Source organism: Ascaphus truei, unplaced genomic scaffold, assembly GCF_040206685.1.
Source record: "Ascaphus truei isolate aAscTru1 unplaced genomic scaffold, aAscTru1.hap1 HAP1_SCAFFOLD_444, whole genome shotgun sequence".
NCBI lineage: Eukaryota > Metazoa > Chordata > Amphibia > Anura > Ascaphidae > Ascaphus > Ascaphus truei.
This window is the reverse complement of record NW_027456775.1, coordinates 247,284-269,783: the sequence shown is the minus strand read 5'-3', so window position 1 is coordinate 269,783 and position 22,500 is coordinate 247,284. Positions and strand designations below refer to the sequence as shown.

The window sequence follows — 22,500 nt, the reverse complement described above, 5'->3', positions numbered from 1 at the left end:
TCTGTAACTGGTCCTCTCCCCCCCCCCCCCCCAGTAATTTCTGTAACTGGTCCTCTCTCTCCCCCAGTAATTTCTGTAACTGCTCCTCTCTCCCCCCAGTATTTCTGTAACTGGTCCTCTCTCCCCCCAGTAATTTCTCTAACTGGTCCTCTCTCCCCCCAGTAATTTCTGTAACTGGTCCTCTCTCTCTCCCCAGTAATTTCGGTAACTGCTCCTCTCTCCCCCCAGTAATCTCTGTAACTGCTCCTCTCCCCCCCCCCAGTAATTTCTGTAACTGGTCCTCTCCCCCCCAGTATTTTCTGTAACTGGTCCTCTCTCCCCCCAGTAATTTCTGTAACTGATCCCCTCTCTCCCCCCAGTAATCTCTGTAACTGGTCCTCTCCCCCCCCCCCCCCCCCCCAGTAATTTCTGTAACTGGTCTCTCCCCCCCCCCCAATATTTTCTGTAACTGGTCCTCTCTCCCCCCAGTAATTTCTGTAACTGATCCCCTCTCTCCCCCCAGTATCTCTGTAACTGGTCCTCTCCCCCCCCCCCCCCCAGTAATTTCTGTAACTGGTCCTCTCTCCCCCCAGTAATTTCTGTAACTGGTCCTCTCTCTCCCTCAGTAATTTCTGTCATGGAGATGACAAATCTCCATGCAAATGTTACAAGCGGCTTTTTTTTCTATCAGCTAGCGTACGGAAAGGTTAAGAACGCTAGCAGGGGGAAATACATTGCACGCAGGATAAGCCAGTTTTGGGCACATCCGATAAAAATGGGCTGAGGGCCTTAGTGAATCGCGCCGCCGGCTTCATTTTGTATCGGATGTGCTAATTTTTTTCAGGCCGGCGCGAAAGCTCGGAGCTTAGTGCATAGCCCCCATATTACGATATAATAATATCACTGACTGGATTTCTTTCACCCAGTAATTTCTGTAACTGGTCCTCTCTCTCCCCCTCCCCCAGTAATCTCTGTAACTGGTCCTCTCTCTCCCCAGTAAGTTCTGTAACTGGTCCTCTCTCTCCCCCCAGTAAGATCTGTAACTGGTACTCTCTCCCCCCCAGTAATTTCTGTAACTGCTCCTCTCTCTCTCCCCCCAGTAAGTTCTGTAACTGCTCCTCTCTCCCCCAGTAAGTTCTGTAACTGGTCCTCTCTCCCCCCAGTAATTTCTGTAACTGCTCCCTCTCTCTCTCCCCAGTAATTTATGTAACTGGTCCTCTCTTCCCCGCAGTAATTTCTGTAACTGGTCCTCTCTCCCCCCAGTAATTTCTGTAACTGCTCCTCTCTCTCTCCCCAGTAATTTATGTAACTGGTCCCTCTCTTCCCCGCAGTAATTTCTGTAACTGGTCCTCTCTCCCCCCAGTAATTTCTGTAACTGGTCCTCTCTCCCCTCAGTAATTTCTGTAACTGGTCCTCTCTCTCCCCCAGTAATTTCTGTAACTGGTCCTCTCTCCCCCCCCTCCCCCCAGTAATTTCTGTAACTGGTCCTCTCTCTCCCCCCAGTAAGTTCTGTAACTGGTCCTCTCTCCCCCCAGTAATTTCTGTAACTGGTCCTCTCTCTCCCCAGTAATTTCTGTAACTGCTCCTCTCTCCCCCCAGAATTTCTGTAACTGGTCCTCTCTCCCCCCAGTAATTTCTGTAACTGGTCCTCTCCCCCCCAGTAATTTCTGTAACTGGTCCTCTCTCCCCCCAGTAATTTCTGTAACTGGTCCCCTCTCTCCCCCCAGTAATCTCTGTAACTGGTCCTCTCCCCCCCCCCCCAGTAATTTCTGTACTGGTCCTCTCTCCCCCCCCCCCCCAGTATTTCTGTAACTGGTCCTCTCTCCCCCAGTAATTTCTGTAACTGATCCCCTCTCTCCCCCCAGTAATTTCTGTAACTGGTCCTCTCTCTCCCCCCAAGTAATTTCTGTAACTGCTCCTCTCTCCCCCAGTAATTTCTGTAACTGGTCCCCTCTCCCCCCAGTAAATTTCTGTAACTGGTCCTCTCTCCCCCCGGTAATTTCTGTAACGGCTCCTCTCTCTCCCCCAGTAATTTCTGTAACTGCTCCTCTCTCCCCCAGTAATTTCTGTAACTGCTCCTCTCTCCCCCCCCAGTAATTTCTGTAACTGGTCCTCTCTCCCCCCAGTAATTTCTGTAACTGGTCCCCTCTCTCCCCCCAGTACTCTCTGTAACTGGTCCTCTCCCCCCCCCCCCCAGTAATTTCTGTAACTGCTCCTCTCTCCCCAGTAATTTCTGTAACTGGTCCTCTCTCCCCCCAGTAATTTCTGTAACTGGTCCTCTCTCCCCCCAGTAATTTCTGTAACGGCTCCTCTCTCTCCCCAGTAATTTCTGTAACTGCTCCTCTCTCCCCCCAGTAATTTCTGTAATTGCTCTTCTCTCCCCCCCAGTAATTTCTGTAACTGGTCCTCTCTCCCCCCAGTAATTTCTGTAACTGGTCCCCTCTCTCCCCCCAGTAATCTCTGTAACTGGTCCTCTCCCCCCCCCCCAGTAATTTCTGTAACTGGTCCTCTCTCCCCCCCCCCAGTAATTTCTGTAACTGGTCCTCTCTCCCCCCCCCCCCAGTAATTTCTGTAACTGGTCCTCTCTCTCCCCAGTAATTTCGGTAACTGCTCCTCTCTCCCCCCAGTAATCTCTGTAACTGCTCCTCTCTCCCCCCCCCAGTAATTTCTGTAACTGGTCCTCTCCCCCCCAGTATTTTCTGTAACTGGTCCTCTCTCCCCCCAGTAATTTCTGTAACTGATCCCCTCTCTCCCCCCAGTAATCTCTGTAACTGGTCCTCTCCCCCCCCCCCCCCCAGTAATTTCTGTAACTGGTCCTCTCCCCCCCCCCCCCAATATTTTTCTGTAACTGGTCCTCTCTCCCCCCAGTAATTTCTGTAACTGATCCCCTCTCTCCCCCAGTAATCTCTGTAACTGGTCCTCTCCCCCCCCCCCCCCCCCCAGTAATTTCTGTAACTGGTCCTCTCTCCCCCCCAGTAATTTCTGTAACTGGTCCTCTCTCCCCTCAGTAAATTTCTGTCATGGAGATGACAAATCTCCATGCAAATGTACAAGCGGCTTTTTTTTCTATCAGCTAGCGTACGGAAAGGTTAAGAACGCTAGCAGGGGAAATACATTGCACGCAGGATAAGCCAGTTTTGGGCACATCCGATAAAAATGGGCTGAGGGCCTTAGTGAATTGCGCCGCCGGCTTCATTTTGTATCGGATGTGCTAATTTTTTTCAGGCCGGCGCGAAAGCTCGGAGCTTAGTGCATAGCCCCCATATTACGATATAATAATATCACTGACTGGATTTCTTTCACCCAGTAATTTCTGTAACTGGTCCTCTCTCTCCCCCTCCCCCAGTAATCTCTGTAACTGGTCCTCTCTCTCCCCAGTAAGTTCTGTAACTGGTCCTCTCTCCCCCAGTAATTTCTGTAACTGCTCCTCTCTCTCTCCCCAGTAATTTATGTAACTGGTCCTCTCTTCCCCGCAGTAATTTCTGTAACTGGTCCTCTCTCCCCCCAGTAATTTCGGTAACTGGTCCTCTCTCCCCTCAGTAATTTCTGTAACTGGTCCTCTCTCTCCCCCAGTAATTTCTGTAACTGGTCCTCTCTCCCCCCCTCCCCCCAGTAATTTCTGTAACTGGTCCTCTCTCTCCCCCCAGTAAGTTCTGTAACTGGTCCTCTCTCCCCCCAGTAATTTCTGTAACTGGTCCTCTCTCTCCCCAGTAATTTCTGTAACTGCTCCTCTCTCCCCCCAGTAATTTCTGTAACTGGTCCTCTCTCGCCCCCAGTAATTTCTGTAACTGCTCCTCTCTCCCCCCCCCAGTAATTTCTGTAACTGGTCCTCTCCCCCCCAGTAATTTCTGTAACTGGTCCTCTCTCTCCCCCCAGTAAGTTCTGTAACTGGTCCTCTCTCCCCCAGTAATTTCTGTAACTGGTCCTCTCTCTCCCCAGTAATTTCTGTAACTGCTCCTCTCTCCCCCCAGTAATTTCTGTAACTGGTCCTCTCTCCCCCCAGTAATTTCTGTAACTGCTTCTCTCTCCCCCCCCAGTAATTTCTGTAACTGGTCCTCTCCCCCCAGTAATTTCTGTAACTGGTCCTCTCTCCCCCCAGTAATTTCTGTAACTGGTCCCCTCTCTCCCCCCAGTAATCTCTGTAACTGGTCCTCTCCCCCCCCCCCCCCCAGTAATTTCTGTAACTGGTCCTCTCTCCCCCCCCCCCCCCCAGTATTTTCTGTAACTGGTCCTCTCTCCCCCCAGTAATTTCTGTAACTGATCCCCTCTCTCCCCCCAGTAATTTCTGTAACTGGTCCTCTCTCTCCCCCCAGTAATTTCTGTAACTGCTCCTCTCTCCCCAGTAATTTCTGTAACTGGTCCTCTCTCCCCCCAGTAATTTCTGTAACTGGTCCTCTCTCCCCCCGGTAATTTCTGTAACGGCTCCTCTCTCTCCCCAGTAATTTCTGTAACTGCTCCTCTCTCCCCCAGTAATTTCTGTAACTGCTCCTCTCTCCCCCCCAGTAATTTCTGTAACTGGTCCTCTCTTCCCCCCAGTAATTTCTGTAACTGGTCTCCCTCTCTCCCCCCAGTAATCTCTGTAACTGGTCCTCTCCCCCCCCCCCAGTAATTTCTGTAACTGGTCCTCTCCCTCCCCCCCCCCAGTAATTTCTGTAACTGGTCCTCTCTCCCCCCCCCCCCCAGTAATTTCTGTAACTGGTCCTCTCTCTCCCCAGTAATTTCTGTAACTGGTCCTCTCCCCCCCCCCCCCCCAGTAATTTCTGTAACTGGTCCTCTCTCTCCCCCCAGTAATTTCTGTAACTGCTCCTCTCTCCCCCCAGTAATTTCTGTAACTGGTCCTCTCTCCCCCCAGTAATTTCTGTAACTGGTCCTCTCTCCCCCCAGTAATTTCTGTAACTGGTCCTCTCTCTCTCCCCAGTATTTCGGTAACTGCTCCTCTCTCCCCCCAGTAATCTCTGTAACTGCTCCTCTCTCCCCCCCCAGTAATTTCTGTAACTGGTCCTCTCCCCCCCAGTATTTTCTGTAACTGGTCCTCTCTCCCCCCAGTAATTTCTGTAACTGATCCCCTCTCTCCCCCCAGTAATCTCTGTAACTGGTCCTCTCCCCCCCCAGTAATTTCTGTAACTGGTCCTCTCCCCCCCCCCCAATATTTTCTGTAACTGGTCCTCTCTCCCCCCAGTAATTTCTGTAACTGATCCCCTCTCTCCCCCCAGTAATCTCTGTAACTGGTCCTCTCCCCCCCCCCCCCCAGTAATTTCTGTAACTGGTCCTCTCTCCCCCCCCCCCCCCCAGTAATTCTGTAACTGGTCCTCTCTCCCCCCCCCCAGTAATTTCTGTAACTGGTCCTCTCTCTCTCCCCAGTAATTTCTGTAACTGCTCCTCTCTCCCCCCAGTAATTTCTGTAACTGCTCCTCTCTCCCCCCAGTAAGTTCTGTAACTGCTCCTCTCTCCCCCCCAGTAATTTCTGTAACTGGGTCCCTCTCTCTCCCCCCCAGTAATTTCTGTAACTGGTCCTCTCCCCCCAGTAATCTCTGTAACTGGTCCTCTCTCTCCCCCCAGTAATTTCTGTAACTGGTCCCCTCTCTCCCCCCAGTAATTTCTGTAAACTTACCTCTCTCCCCCCAGTAATTTCTGTAACTGGTCCTCTCCCCCCAGTAAGTTCTGTAACTGGTCCTCTCTCCCCCCAGTAATTTCTGTAAATGGTCCTCTCTCTCCCCCCAGTAATTTCTGTAACTGGTCTCTCTCTCCCCCAGTAATTTCTGTAACTGGTCTCTTTCTCTCCCCAGTAATCTCTGTAATTGGTCCTCTCTCCCCCCAGTAATTTCTGTAACTGGTCCTCTCTCCCCCCAGTAATCTCTGTAACTGGTCCTCTCTCCCCCCAGTAATCTCTGTAACTGCTCCTCTCTCCCCCCAGTAATTTCTGTAACTGCTCCTCTCTCCCCCCAGTAATTTCTGTAACTGGTCCTCTCTCTCCCCCAGTAATTTCTGTAACTGCTCCTCTCTCCCCCCCCCCAGTAATTTCTGTAACTGGTCCTCTCTCTCCCCCAGTAATTTCTGTAACTGGTCCTCTCTCTCCCTCAGTAATTTCTGTAACTGCTCCTCTCTCCCCCCAGTAATTTCTGTAACTGGTCCTCTCCCCCCCATTAATTTCTGTAACTGCTCCTCTCTCTCCCCCCAGTAAGTTCTGTAACTTGTCCTCTCTCTCCCCCCAGTAATTTCTGTAACTGGTCCTCTCTCCCCCCAGTAATCTCTGTAACTGGTCCTCTCTCTCCCCAGTAATTTCTGTAACTGGTCCTCTCTCCCCCCAGTAATTTCTGTAACTGGTCCTCTCTCCCCCCAGTAATTTCTGTAACTGGTCCTTTCTCTCCCCCCAGTAATTTCTGTAACTAGTCCTCTCTCCCCCCAGTAATTTCTGTAACTGGTCCCCTCTCTCTCCCCAGTAATTTCTGTAACTGGTCCTCTCTCTCCCCCCAGTAATTTCTGTAACCGATCCTCTTTCTCCCCCCAGTAAGTTCTGTAACTTGTTTTCTCTCTCCCCCCCCCCCCCTCAGTCGGTTTTCTTTCTTCCCCCATTAAATTCAGTTACTGGCTCCCCTCTCTCTTCCCCCCCTCCCCCCCTGTACCTGGTTTTCTCTCTCTCTCTTCCCCCACTGTAAATTCTTTTACCTGTCCTCTCCCCACCTCCCCCCCCCCCCAAGTAAGTTCACTTACTGGTTCTCTCCCCCCCCTACCCACCTTCCCCCAGAAAGTTCAGGTACTGGTTCTCTCGCTCCCCCCAGTAAGTTCCTTGGTAAGTCAGTCCTGGTTCTCTCCTTTCCACAGAGATCCTGTAATGGCTTTCCCAGGGAATGCAGTCAGCGGTCCCTACATCCTGTACCCACAGGGGAACATGGCCGTGCCGCCCCACCCGATGGCGACTCCCACTGCGGCACAAACATCTGCATTTTACCAAGCGTTACAGAAGGGGCAAATGAAAGCTCTGGGGGTGAGTTTTGACCCTGAATTGGGAACATTAATAACTGGAAACCAGGAGACATAGTAGGGGAGGGACAGGAAGAGTCAGTACACGGAGGGGGAAGGGATTGGACAGGTTGGTGCTGATGCAGGAGAAACAGAAGCCAGATGATGAGTTACATTACATCACAAATCCAAGATGGCCGTCCTCTGATATCGAGAAGGAAATAGGAAGGAGGCAATCATTGTATTTCAGATGTTGGTATTTGGCAAAACAATCCGTTTTTCATTAACAAGCAGATAAAGAGATTTTTTTTATACTTTCCATAGTTCTCATGTTTATTACAAAATCATTAATCAGGATAAAGATAGGAGAACATAAAAGTCCAACAGAGAAAAATAATAGGGGACAAACCCAAGGAGAGAGGAAAAAGGAGCGTAATAGGGAGCGCTTATATGGGGTAATAGGAGGAGTTATAGGGAGCGCTATATGGGGTAATAGGAGGAGTTATAGGGAGCGCTTATATGGGTAATAGGAGGATTTATAGGGAGGGGTTATATGGGGGTAATAGGGAGAATTATAGGGAGCGCTTATATGGGGTAATTGGAGGAGTCATAGGGAGCGCTTATATGGGGTAATAGGAGGAGTTATAGGGAGCGCTTATATGGGGTAATAGGAAGAGCTATAGGGAGAGGTTATATGGGGGTAATAGGAAGAGCTATAGGGAGAGGTTATATGGGGTAATAGGAAGAGCTTAGAGAGGGTTATACAGGGTAATAGGAGGAGTTATAGGGAGAGGTTATATGGGGTAAATGAGGAGTTATAGGGAGGGGGTTATATGGGGGTAATAGGAGGAGTTATAGGGAGAGGTTATATGGGTAATAGGAGGAGTTATAGGGAGAGGTTATATAGGGTAATAGGAGGAGTTATAGGGAGGGGTTATATGGGGTAATAGGAGGAGTTATAGGGAGGGGTTATATGGGGTAATAGGAGGAGTTATAGGGAGAGGTTATATAGGGTAATAGAGGAGTTATTGGGAGGGGGTTTATAGGAGTAATAGGAGGAGTTTATAGGGAGGGGGGTATAATGGGGTAATAGGGGGGGAGTTATCGGGAGCAGTTATATGGGGTTAATAGGAGGAATTATATGTGTAGCTTGGCCTTTCCCCTGTCTAGAGGTGAACTACATGTGGCGCGGTTTTCCTGGAGGTGTACCTGATTTGCTCTGGTCACAGCGCCTCCGCATGTGAGGGATCCTAGCAGCGCTGGATAACATTGTCACAAGACCCAATTACAATGAAACACATACATGAGTATATAATAACAGGTTTACTGAACATAGATAACACCATAACACATATTATACGGACCTCGGAAAGGCCGTCCCTTCTTGTCCACAATCTGGTGAAGTTTCTACCCAAATTACTGAGGTACCCTGGGCAACCTAAACACCCGGTGTCCACAGAAGCCACAACCCAACCCCAAAGTGTGCAGTAGTGCTACCCACATAACGTGTGTGATTTGTTGGTGCAATTGATGAGTTGGATACCTGCCGGGAGCTCCAGCCCCGGGTCCCGTCAGCCGTTGAGAAGATCAGTCTGTCTCACGTGGTCGTTCGTCCGCGACGGCGGTCCGCCTCTGCGTGGAGTGGACTCTGACTGGGAGTGTCCCACCGTGAGGAGCGTCTCTAATATCTTACGGTGGTGTCTAGTCCCAGACCACAGGCCGCAAGTATTGTGCGCATCGCTGCTGTGTCCTTAACATGATAAACTAATGGGGCAAAGTCCCTATCTGAGGGGCCTGTCCCTAAAGCACCCACAAGCTGAGGTGTCCCCCAAGTAACAATCTGAGGTGTCCCCCAAGTAACAATCTGAGGTGTCGCCCCTAAGTAACAACCTGAGGTGTCCCCCAAGTAACTGTAGGATTCTGCTGGTCCGTGCGGTTTTTTCACAACGGTCCAGGTTTTTTGGCTCTCCTGCCCTTTCTGCTCAATGTGGCCATTTTGGATACTGGCAGTCTGCAGTCACACATTACCCTTTCACCTATTTGGAATCACTGTTGTTGACCCGGACCGTGAGCCCGACCTCGCTGCCTTCCGCCTGCCCTGACCTTTGCCTGTTGCCTGGACTTTGCACCACTGCCGCCAGCCCTGACCCCTGCCTTCTTACCGACTACAAATACGCTTACAAGATTTTGTGACCACCCGACCTCAGCATAGGACGCGAGTGGCACCACCGACTGCAGCGCCTGCCACTCGGGCAGGTAAGCTCGCAGCCACTTCTAACGCTCTCCCAACTTGGAGGTCCAAGCATCCCATTGGGGAGACTGCAGCCCAAGCCTACAGGCTTTGCGCATGAGACGCAGTGCTACCATTGTAACCAGACCGGGCACATGAAGCCTCAGTGCCCCGACCTGCGGCATTCCAGTTATCCCCCTCCGGGGCAATGCCCTCCAGCAGTAAAACTACTCAACCCCATGGACTGGCACCAACTGTGGAGCAGCAGGCAGCCATCCAACAGGTCCAGCAGCGGGACCCAGGTGGCGGTCCCTACAGGCGGCACAGCAGCAGAGACAGACGGGACCCCAGTTGCAGACATCGGACTGCAAGCCAATGATGTCCGGAGGAAGCATTTGCGACCAGTGACCCATCGGAGCTCACCAGGCAGCCGGCCTGATCGACTCCGGTGCTACAGTTACCCTGGTGCGTCCTGATATGGTTCGCCCAGAGGATATGCTCCCTGGACCAGGAATGCAGGTCACCATGCCAGACGGGGGACCCCGTTCAATCCAGGTTGCCCAAGTATTTCTTGAACTGGGTGCTGGCCGAGGCGTGAGGGATGGTGGGGTGTTTTGCCTGGGTTGGATACTGAGGTGCTACTCGGTACGACCTAGGACACCTAATCTGCTCTTTTTCCAGTGAAGTTGCTACTGTGGCCGCAGTCACAAGGAGCCAAAGTCGGGCACTTGCCCAGGCAGGGGAGCCTTGGTACCCCTGCCAATTGAGGAGATCACCGTCCCCCTGCAGTTGGAGCACTTGATTCCTGCGGAGGCCGACCAGGTAAGCCAGACAGAGTCTGTACTGTGTCCTGACCTCCCTACCATTGTCCCTGTTTCCCTATCCCCTGACTAGTGACTGAGGCTGAGTGGCCAGAGCAGGGTACACGGTTCCAAGAAGCAGGTGGCGGGGGGCTGATCCCAGCATAGAGGGCATGAGACTTCAGACATCCAAGTCTGCCTCTGAGGGTGGGTCGGATTGGTATCTCTGGTACATGGGCTCTTGTACAGAGAGCAAGCTCAAGGCGCGCCAGATAGGGTATGGAAGGTAGGAGACAGTTAGTGGTACCCCGGGGAGTATAGGCAGCAGTTGTTGCAGGCAGCCCACTCCATACAACTAGAGAGACATCAGGAGGTCACCCGCACCAGAGCCTGGCTATTGCAGCATTTCTACTGGCCGGGGCATCACGGGCTGTGCAGATTTTTGTCGCTCATGTGATGCCTGCCAGCGCGGTAGGCAAGGCGGGTGACCGTGTGAGAGTCCCCCTGAGACCACTACCGGTGATAGGTGAACCTTTCCAGAGGGTAGCGGTAGACATAGTGGGACCCCTTATGGGTCCCTAGCTGGACGGAAGCACTACCTCCTCACGATGGTCGATTTTGCGACCGATACCCTGGGGCTGTGGCACTGTCCTCGATCGAAGCTAAGAAGGTGCAGTGGCTCTGATAGGGATTTTCTATAGGGTAGGTTTCCCCTAGTGAGATTTTAACCGATCAGGGGATGCCAATTCATGTCTGAATTGCGCCACTGTCTCTGGGAGGTGTGCGGGGTGACAACCCTCCGCACTGCCCCTACCACCCCCAGACAAACGGATTATGTGAGAGGTTTAATGGTACCCTGAAGCAGATGCTGCGAACCTATATAGAGGCTGAAGGGAAAGACTGGGAGATTCATCTGCAGCACTTGCTGTTTGCCTACCATGAGGTACCGCAAGAATCTACTGGGTTTTCACCATTGAGCTTCTATACGGTCGCAGGGTCAGTGGACCGCTTGACCTGTTCCATGAGGGGTGGGAAGGGGAGACTACTACTACTGATGCTTCTGTGCTACAGTATATACTAACTCTCAGGAGACCGGATAGACCGACTCATGGGGTTAGCACAGGCTAACCTCAGGGATGCTCAGACCAAGCAGAAGACTTGAAATGATCAGAATGCCCGGAATAGAGAGTTCATCCCTGGGCAGCAAGTGCTTGTTCTGAAGCCCACTCGGCAGAACAAACTCATGGCTGCCTGGGCTGGCCTGTATACATTTTTCCGGCGGATGAACGAGTGCAACTATGTTGTACAATTAGATCAGGAGACAGGGAGACATAGAACATATCACATAAACATGTTGAAGGAGTACTTCCAGAGTGTGGCATCGGTGATAGCTATCTGTAGCCCACCGATGGAGGACCCAGTGAGCCCTGCTCTGCCCGACCTCCTAGGCCGCTAATTAGAGATTGCCCACATGAAACTATTGAAGTAAAAAAATAAATGTAAAAAAAAAAAAATGACTGAACTGCAGCTTTAAAGGGAATGATGCCAGCCAATCAGAATGGCTGTGCTTCATTTGCCTTTAAGTTGACGTCACGAAATTCAAGATGGCCGGCGTCACATGGTATTTCAGCCAATCAGAGTGTGGAATTGGTTCCCAAAATCTGATTGGCTGAAATACCATGTGACGCTGGCTTCATGACGTCATCTTAAAGGCAAATGAAGCACAGCCATTCTGATTGGCTGGCATCATTCCCTTTAAGTGACGTCATGTCAACAAAAAAAAATTTAAGTCGGAACATGGTTTGAACAGCCAATCAGGTGGCTGTTAACCATTTTGAGGCTAAATGTGACGTCACAAGCCATATTTAAGGCCGTGACGCCTCATTTGAGCCCAAGAAGCCGACGAGACAGCATCGGCTGGGATTTAACATGGGGTATTTTGGATTGACAGGTGAAGAAAGAAGATAAAGAAGATGAAGAAATGGTGACAGATGAAGATAGAAGAAGGTGATTAAAGAAAGAAAAAAGAAGATTTGGGTACCTGAGCCGGATCATCATGGCGGATGGCATCGGATGCTTTTTGAGGCCTTCAAGGTACGTGAGCTTCCTGTTACCCCGGGAGTCGGAGGGCCACCGCTTCTAATGGTAAGTAATATATAGAATCTTTGTAAATGTCTCTTTTTACAGGTGTTTTCATTGGATGTGATTTTTGATTTTTTGGGGGAGGCACATTGACTGATAATATATTAATCTGTACCACTTTAGGGTACAGATTAATACATTATTATGACAATATTTGGGGGGCATTTCTGGCTTGGTATTGCTGTTGGTGTTTTTAATGTCAGTTTCTTATGTGGATGTCATTGTTTGTATTTTTCCTGCTTAATGTAATAAAATGTTTGCGATTGGTGTTCGTTTGTAGTTAATGTTGTATTATGTTGGCTAATGCGTTTTATGGTTCTTTCAGAGATTGTTTGTATGTATTTCTTTGTCTTTTAATGTTACATTCATTAATGTTGTTGTAATTAATTGGTTTGATTAGTTAGTGTTACTATTCATTTTGAGTTGGTTTAGGAATTAATTGGTTTCATTGGTTAATGGTTTAATTAATTCATTGTTGATGTTGCTATTGCTTGTATTGATTGGATTACCTGGCTACTGTTTTTATTGACTTTATTTAGGTATGCTAATGCAGTGTTTAATAATGGGCAAATAATCTATTATCCATATCTGGATAATAGTTATTTTGCACATTATTGTACTGTATGTGTTAGGGCGGAGGGGGGGAGGGGGGTCGTGTATTGATGTTTGTTAATTCTTTTTTAAATGTACATTTTAATTATAGTGTAGATGTGCAGGGGGTCTCCGGAGCTGACCCGCGTTGGTTTCAGGTCCGAGGACCCCCTACTTCAGGAGTTACAGGCCCCGTTATGGGGTGCCAGTATCCCCTGCACTTTCAAGCGTCCGCGTCACGTGACCGGGACATTGAAATTCTACAGGGGATACCGGCACCCCATAACGGGGCCTGTATCTCCTGAAGTAGGGGGTCCTCGGACCTGAAACCAATGCGGTTCAGCTCGGGAGACCCCCTGCTCATGTACACTATAATTAAAATGTATTTATTTATTGTACGATCGCCTGTAACAGCCTTGAATGGAGATGCTAAATCTCCATGCAAATGTTACAAGCGGCTTTTTTTTCAATCAGCTAGCGTACGGGAACTTTAAGTGCGATAGCAGGGGGGAAATACATTGCACGCACGATAAGCCAGTTTTGGGCACGTCCGATAAAAAATGGGCTGCGGGCCTTAGTGAATCGCGCCGCCGGCTTCATTTTTTATCGGACGTGCTAATTTTTTCCAGGCCAGCGCGAAAGCTCAGAGCTTAGTGCATAGCCCCCATAGTGCATGTAGCAGCGGTGCTGAAACGGATAGCAAAGCCGGGCTGACACTCAAACCATCTAAATGTCTAGTCGGGATAGCAGAGGTACTGTACCTCAGGCATAGAGTAGGCGGGGGGCATCTCAAGCTACCGGAGCCGACTAAGGTAGGGGCAATTCTCGAGTGGCCAGTGCCCCGAATAAAGAAGCAGGTTATGGCTTTTTAGACACTGCTGGCTACTATAGGAAGTTTGTCCCCCCCAGTACAGCGCTCTGGCCAAACCCCTGACTGACCTGACCCACAAGAAACTCTCGGTTCTGGTTACCTGGTCTCCCGCTTGTGAGGAGGCATTCCAGGCTCTGAAGGCGTCCCTGGCTAGTCCTCCCATCCTGGCAGCCCCTGATAACAGCAAGTGGTTCGTGGTGCAGACCGATGCCTCGGACTATGGTGTCAGTGCTGTACTCAGCCAGGTAGACGAGGATGGGGGAGAGCACCCAATCATCTACCTGAGCTGCAAGCTGTTGCCTCTGGGGGTGGCTTATGCCACCATTGAGAACGAGTGCCTGGCCATCGTATGGGCACTAAAGAAACTCCAGCCCTACCTGTATGGCAGAGCTTTTACTGTGATCACTGATCACAATCCCCTCAGCTGGTTACAGAGGGTGTCGGGGGACAATGGCAAACTTCTGCGCTGGAGCCTGGCCTTGCAGGAATATGACTTCAGTATCCAGCACAAGAAACGTAGTGAGCACGGGAATGCAGATGGACTCTCCCGACAGGACATCCCCAGTGACCAGAAAACTTCCCGGATCTCCAGGTCTGTGGAGCCACCTGCGGGGGTGACCGCCCCAGAGCCTTGGTCTTGGGGGGGAGGTGTGACGGGAGGGGGTAATCAGGCTATCTAACAAAGGTTAAGCCTGCTGGTTACCCCTGAACCCGTGGGGTCCCTGGTTCCTCCATAAGCCAGGGACAATACATGCTGGAAAATAAGATGACCCTGTATTTTTCCTATTTCATGCTCCCTTAGCCCTAGAACTGTGACATTTCTTGTGTGTCAGTTTTAGGGGGGATATTTGGGTTGAAATACAATTATTTTGGTTGCAGGAGTTGGGGGGCCAAAGTTGCCGGTAGTCATTTCATTCTTCCCAGCGAGCAGGCATGATTTGCCGGTACGCAGGGTGAATTACACCGGGGCTTCCCTGTGTCCCCCAGACTCCTGGATTTCGAGCCCAAATATCCCCAAGTTATAAGGGAAATAAGTATAAGGTCCCCCAAAGTATATTCTGTAATGAAGTGTACTTTATATCGTGTTTTGCGTTTACCATAAGGCTCTATACAGACAGCCCAGGCATATGGTTAAGGTGCCAGCTAGTTTGCATAGTGTCCATAGATGGAGGAGACGGGATGTTGAGAGGTGTCGGGGTGCTACGTGGACAGGGCAGGGCGAAGTACTGGTTCTGGAGAACAGAGACCCCATGGGGTCAGCCTTTGCTGAAGCAGGCACCTTGCACCTAGGAAAGCTTAGTTTTTACCCCCAGACCCAAAGTAAGTGTGTATATTCTCTGTATTTTGTATTTCTGTGTGTTTCCGAGGTCTTATCCCAATAACCCTCATTTTATTTCACTGCCTTTGTTTTGCCTATTGACCGATCCCTTAAATATAAATATGTTAAGAGACCTGGTCTACCGTGACAGCACCGTCACAGTAGCAACCTGAGGTGTCCCCCAATAACAACCTGAGGTGTTCCCCCAAGTAACAACCTGAGGTGTTCCCCCAATAAAAACCTGAGGTGTTCCCCCAAGTAACAACCTGAGGTGTTCCCCCAATAACAACCTGAGGTGTTTCCCCAAGTAACAACCTGAGGTGTTCCCCCAATAAAAACCTGAGGTATGCCCCCAAGTAACAACCTGAGGTGTTCCCCCAATAACAACTTGAGGTGTCCCCCAGGTAACAACCTGAGGTGTTCCCCAATAACAACCTGAGGTGTCCCCCAATAACAACCTGAGGTGTCCCCCAAGTAACAACCTGAGGTGTTCCCCCAAGTAACAACCTGAGGTGTTCCCCCAATAACAACCTGAGGTGTTCCCCCAATAACAACCTGAGGTGTTCCCCCAAGTAACAACCTGAGGTGTTCCCCCAAGTAACAACCTGAGGTGTTCCCCCAAGTAACAACCTGAGGTGTTCCCCCAAGTAACAACCTGAGGTGTTCCCCCAAGTAACAACCTGAGGTGTTCCCCAATAACAACCTGAGGTGTCCCCCAGGTAACAACCTGAGGTGTTCCCCAATAACAACCTGAGGTGTTCCCCCAAGTAACAACCTGAGGTGTCCCCCAGGTAACAACCTGAGGTGTCCCCCAGGTAACAACCTGAGGTGTTCCCCCAAGTAACAACCTGAAGTGTTCCCCCAAGTAACAACCTGAGGTGTTCCCCCAAGTAACAACCTGAGGTGTCCCCCAGGTAATAACCTGAGGTGTCCCCCAGGTAACAACCTGAGGTGTTACCCCAAGTAACAACCTGAGGTGTTCCCCCAAGTAACAACCTGAGGTGTTCCCCCAAGTAACAACCTGAGGTGTCCCCCAGGTAACAACCTGAGGTGTCCCCAAGGTAACAACCTGAGCCAGAACGTTCTCGCATGGCGGGGATCTGACTGTGAGATCGGGCGGGAGTGTTGCACCAACACACACTTTTCTTTGCACTGATACTTAGAGCATTTTCTGCTCTCCCTTCTCTCTGTCCGCAGACCACGCACATCATTCTGGCGCTCTTAGAAATTGCCCTGGGGACCGTCCTGATCCTCACCACGATTGAATTTGTAACAATCAGCGTATACAGCGGCATCAACTTCTGGGGAGCAGTGTTTGTGAGTACCGAGCTCCGCCACAGTCTATGCGTGTGATCGTGGAGAAAGTCTGACAGCGGCCCTGCCATGCGTAAAGTGTTCAGTGTGTGTGTGTGTTTGTGAGTACCGAGCTCCGCCACGGTCTATGCGTGTGATCGGGGTGAAAGTCCGACAGCGGCCCTGCCATGCGGAAAGGAGAAAAATGTCCTCCGGCTCGTTGTCTCAAGTATATTCGTTTAAGTCCAAAATAAAAATAAGAGAACATAGCAATATATCAATACTGGTTAATTAACCCTTAAAGTTCATACCTTTGAATTCATGCACTTACAATTTTGCATAGCTTGTGTGGTAATTCTTTTCCTATCCGGAGTGTCAGAGGTTAATCTAGACAGGCTGGGTCTCCAATATATACAGAGTTGCAATGGAAATAGAAGAGAGAAAAGATCGTGGCACAAAACATTTATTACAAAAGACGAGATTAAGAACAATATTGCACTTACAGCCGGTATAATCACTTACAGCCGGTATAATCACACACAGCCGGTATAATCACTTACAGCCGGTATAATCACTTACAGCCGGTATAATCACTTACAGCCGGTATAATCACTTACAGCCGGTATAATCACTTACAGACGGTATAATCACTTACAGCCGGTATAATCACACACAGCCGGTATAATCACTTACAGCCGGTATAATCACTTACAGCCGGTATAATCACATACAGCCGGTATAATCACACACAGCCGGTATAATCACTTACAGCCGGTATAATCACTTACAGCCGGTATAATCACTTACAGCCGGTATAATCACTTACAGCCGGTATAATCACTTACAGCCGGTATAATCACTTACAGCCGGTATAATCACACACAGCCGGTATAATCACACACAGCCGGTATAATCACACACAGCCGGTATAATCACTTACAGCCGGTATAATCACTTACAGCCGGTATAATCACTTACAGCCGGTATAATCACTTACAGCCGGTATAATCACACACAGCCGGTATAATCACTTACAGCCGGTATAAATCACACACAGCCGGTATAATCACACACACACAGCCGGTATAATCACACACAGCCGGTATAATCACTTACAGCCGGTATAATCACTTACAGCCGGTATAATCACTTACAGCCGGTATAATCACTTACAGCCGGTATAATCACTTAGAGCCGGTATAATCACACACAGCCGGTATAATCACACACAGCCGGTATAATCACACACAGCCGGTATAATCACTTACAGCCGGTATAATCACTTACAGCCGGTATAATCACTTACAGACGGTATAATCACTTACAGCCGGTATAATCACACACAGCCGGTATAATCACTTACAGCCGGTATAATCACTTACAGCCGGTATAATCACTTACAGCCGGTATAATCACTTACAGCCGGTATAATCACTTACAGCCGATATAATCACTTACAGCCGGTATAATCACTTACAGCCGATATAATCACTTACAGCCGGTATAATCACTTACAGCCGGTATAATCACACACAGCCGGTATAATCACTTACAGCCGGTATAATCACTTACAGCCGGTATAATCACTTACAGCCGGTATAATCACTTACAGGCGGTATAATCACACACAGCCGGTATAATCACTTACAGCCGGTATAATCACTTACAGTCGGTATAATCACTTACAGCCGGTATAATCACACACAGCCGGTATAATCACTTAGAGCCGGTATAATCACACACAGCCGGTATAATCACTTACAGCCGGTATAATCACTTACAGCCGGTATAATCACTTACAGCCGGTATAATCACTTACAGCCGGTATAATCACTTACAGCCGGTATAATCACTTACAGCCGGTATAATCACTTACAGCCGGTATAATCACTTACAGCCGGTATAATCACTTACAGCCAGTATAATCACTTACAGCCGGTATAATCACACACACACAGCCGGTATAATCACTTACAGCCGGTATAATCACTTAGAGCCGGTATAATCACACACAGCCGGTATAATCACACACAGCCGGTATAATCACTTACAGCCGGTATAATCACTTACAGCCGGTATAATCACTTACAGCCGGTATAATCACTTACAGCCGGTATAATCACTTACAGCCGGTATAATCACTTACAGCCGGTATAATCACTTACAGCCGGTATAATCACTTACAGCCGGTATAATCACACACAGCCGGTATAATCACTTACAGCCGGTATACTCACTTACAGCCGGTATAATCACTTACAGCCGGTATAATCACTTACAGCCGGTATAATCACACACAGCCGGTATAATCACACACAGCCGGTATAATCACTTACAGCCGGTATAATCACTTACAGCCGGTATAATCACACACAGCCGGTATAATCACACACAGCCGGTATAATCACACACAGCCGGTATAATCACACACAGCCGGTATAATCACACACAGCCGGTATAATCACACACAGCCGGTATAATCACTTACAGCCGGTATAATCACACACAGCCGGTATAATCACACACAGCCGGTATAATCACTTACAGCCGGTATAATCACGTACAGCCGGTATAATCACTTACAGCCGGTATAATCACACACAGCCGGTATAATCACACACAGCCGGTATAATCACACACAGCCGGTATAATCACTTACAGCCGGTATAATCACTTACAGCCGGTATAATCACTTACAGCCGGTATAATCACACACAGCCGGTATAATCACACACAGCCGGTATAATCACACACAGCCGGTATAATCACACACAGCCGGTATAATCACTTACAGCCGGTATAATCACACACAGCCGGTATAATCACACACAGCCGGTATAATCACACACAGCCGGTATAATCACACACAGCCGGTATAATCACACACAGCCGGTATAATCACTTACAGCCGGTATAATCACACACAGCCGGTATAATCACACACAGCCGGTATAATCACTTACAGCCGGTATAATCACGTACAGCCGGTATAATCACTTACAGCCGGTATAATCACACACAGCCGGTATAATCACACACAGCCGGTATAATCACACACAGCCGGTATAATCACTTACAGCCGGTATAATCACGTACAGCCGGTATAATCACTTACAGCCGGTATAATCACTTACAGCCGGTATAATCACTTACAGCCGGTATAATCACTTACAGCCGGTATAATCACTTACAGCCGGTATAATCACTTACAGCCGGTATAATCACTTACAGCCGGTATAATCACTTACAGCCGGTATAATCACTTACAGCCGGTATAATCACTTACAGCCGGTATAATCACTTACAGCCGGTATAATCACACACAGCCGGTATAATCACACACAGCCGGTATAATCACTTACAGCCGGTATAATCACTTACAGCCGGTATAATCACTTACAGACGGTATAATCACTTACAGCCGGTATAATCACACACAGCCGGTATAATCACTTACAGCCGGTATAATCACTTACAGCCGGTATAATCACTTACAGCCGGTATAATCACTTACAGTCGGTATAATCACTTACAGCCGGTATAATCACTTACAGCCGGTATAATCACTTACAGCCGGTATAATCACTTACAGCCGGTATAATCACTTACAGCCGGTATAATCACTTACAGCCGGTATAATCACTTACAGCCGGTATAATCACTTACAGCCGGTATAATCACTTACAGCCGGTATAATCACACACAGCCGGTATAATCACACACAGCCGGTATAATCACTTACAGCCGGTATAATCACACACAGCCGGTATAATCACTTACAGCCGGTATACTCACTTACAGCCGGTATAATCACTTACAGCCGGTATAATCACACACAGCCGGTATAATCACTTACAGCCGGTATAATCACACACAGCCGGTATAATCACTTACAGCCGGTATACTCACTTACAGCCGGTATAATCACTTACAGCCGGTATAATCACTTACAGCCGGTATAATCACACACAGCCGGTATAATCACACACAGCCGGTATAATCACTTACAGCCGGTATAATCACTTACAGCCGGTATAATCACTTACAGCCGGTATAATCACACACACACAGCCGGTATAATCACTTACAGCCGGTATAATCACACACAGCCGGTATAATCACTTACAGCCGGTATAATCACTTACAGCCGGTATAATCACTTACAGCCGGTATAATCACTTACAGCCGGTATAATCACTTACAGCCGGTATAATCACTTACAGCCGGTATAATCACTTACAGCCGGTATAATCACTTACAGCCGGTATAATCACTTACAGCCGGTATAATCACTTACAGCCGGTATAATCACTTACAGACGGTATAATCACTTACAGCCGGTATAATCACACACAGCCGGTATAATCACTTACAGCCGGTATAATCACACACAGCCGGTATAATCACTTACAGCCGGTATAATCACTTACAGCCGGTATAATCACTTACAGCCGGTATAATCACTTACAGACGGTATAATCACTTACAGCCGGTATAATCACACACAGCCGGTATAATCACTTACAGCCGGTATAATCACTTACAGCCGGTATAATCACACACAGCCGGTATAATCACTTACAGCCGGTATAATCACTTACAGCCGGTATAATCACTTACAGCCGGTATAATCACTTACAGCCGGTATAATCACTTACAGCCGGTATAATCACTTACAGCCGGTATAATCACTTACAGCCGGTATAATCACTTACAGCCGGTATAATCACGTACAGCCGGTATAATCACTTACAGCCGGTATAATCACTTACAGCCGGTATAATCACTTACAGCCGGTATACTCACTTACAGCCGGTATAATCACACACACACAGCCGGTATAATCACTTACAGCCGGTATAATCACTTACAGTCGGTATAATCACTTACAGCCGGTATAATCACACACAGCCGGTATAATCACACACAGCCGGTATAATCACTTACAGCCGGTATAATCACGTACAGCCGGTATAATCACTTACAGCCGGTATAATCACTTACAGCCGGTATAATCACTTACAGCCGGTATACTCACTTACAGCCGGTATAATCACTTACAGCCGGTATAATCACTTACAGCCGGTATAATCACACACAGTCGGTATAATCACACACAGCCGGTATAATCACTTACAGCCGGTATACTCACTTACAGCCGGTATAATCACTTACAGCCGGTATAATCACTTACAGCCGGTATAATCACACACAGCCGGTATAATCACTTACAGCCGATATAATCACTTACAGCCGGTATAATCACTTACAGCCGGTATAATCACACACAGCCGGTATAATCACTTACAGCCGGTATAATCACACACAGCCGGTATAATCACTTACAGCCGATATAATCACTTACAGCCGGTATAATCACTTACAGCCGGTATAATCACTTACAGTCGGTATAATCACATACAGCCGGTATAATCACTTACAGTCGGTATAATCACATACAGCCGGTATAATCACTTACAGTCGGTATAATCACTTACAGTCGGTATAATCACATACAGCCGGTATAATCACACACAGCCGGTATAATCACTTACAGTCGGTATAATCACATACAGCCGGTATAATCACTTACAGCCGGTATAATCACTTACAGCCGGTATAATCACTTACAGCCGGTATAATCACTTACAGCCGGTATAATCACTTACAGCCGGTATAATCACACACAGCCGGTATAATCACACACAGCCGGTATAATCACACACAGCCGGTATAATCACTTACAGCCGGTATAATCACTTACAGCCGGTATAATCACACACAGCCGGTATAATCACTTACAGCCGGTATAATCACTTACAGCCGGTATAATCACTTACAGCCGGTATAATCACTTACAGCCGGTATAATCACACACAGCCGGTATAATCACTTACAGCCGGTATAATCACTTACAGCCGGTATAATCACTTAGAGCCGGTATAATCACACACAGCCGGTATAATCACTTACAGCCGGTATAATCACACACAGCCGGTATAATCACACACAGCCGGTATAATCACTTACAGCCGGTATAATCACACACAGCCGGTATAATCACTTACAGCCGGTATAATCACACACAGCCGGTATAATCACTTACAGCCGGTATAATCACACACAGCCGGTATAATCACACACACACAGCCGGTATAATCACTTACAGCCGGTATAATCACACACAGCCGGTATAATCACACACACACAGCCGGTATAATCACTTACAGCCGGTATAATCACACACAGCCGGTATAATCACTTACAGCCGGTATAATCACTTACAGCCGGTATAATCACTTACAGCCGGTATAAT

General features: G+C 48.5%; 1 protein-coding gene across 1 annotated transcript in view; it reads left to right on the top strand.

Annotated features, from left to right (window-relative positions):
* The window catches only part of LOC142484858 (membrane-spanning 4-domains subfamily A member 15-like), a 96,784-nt gene that overhangs the window by 22,605 nt on the left and 51,679 nt on the right, over window positions 1-22,500 (top strand). Inside the window, exons 2-3 of the mRNA XM_075584090.1 lie at window positions 6,802-6,964; window positions 16,089-16,208. Of these exons, the coding sequence (XP_075440205.1) occupies window positions 6,812-6,964; window positions 16,089-16,208 (273 nt within the window). The 5' untranslated portion in view covers window positions 6,802-6,811. The remainder of the gene's footprint in view (window positions 1-6,801; window positions 6,965-16,088; window positions 16,209-22,500) is intronic.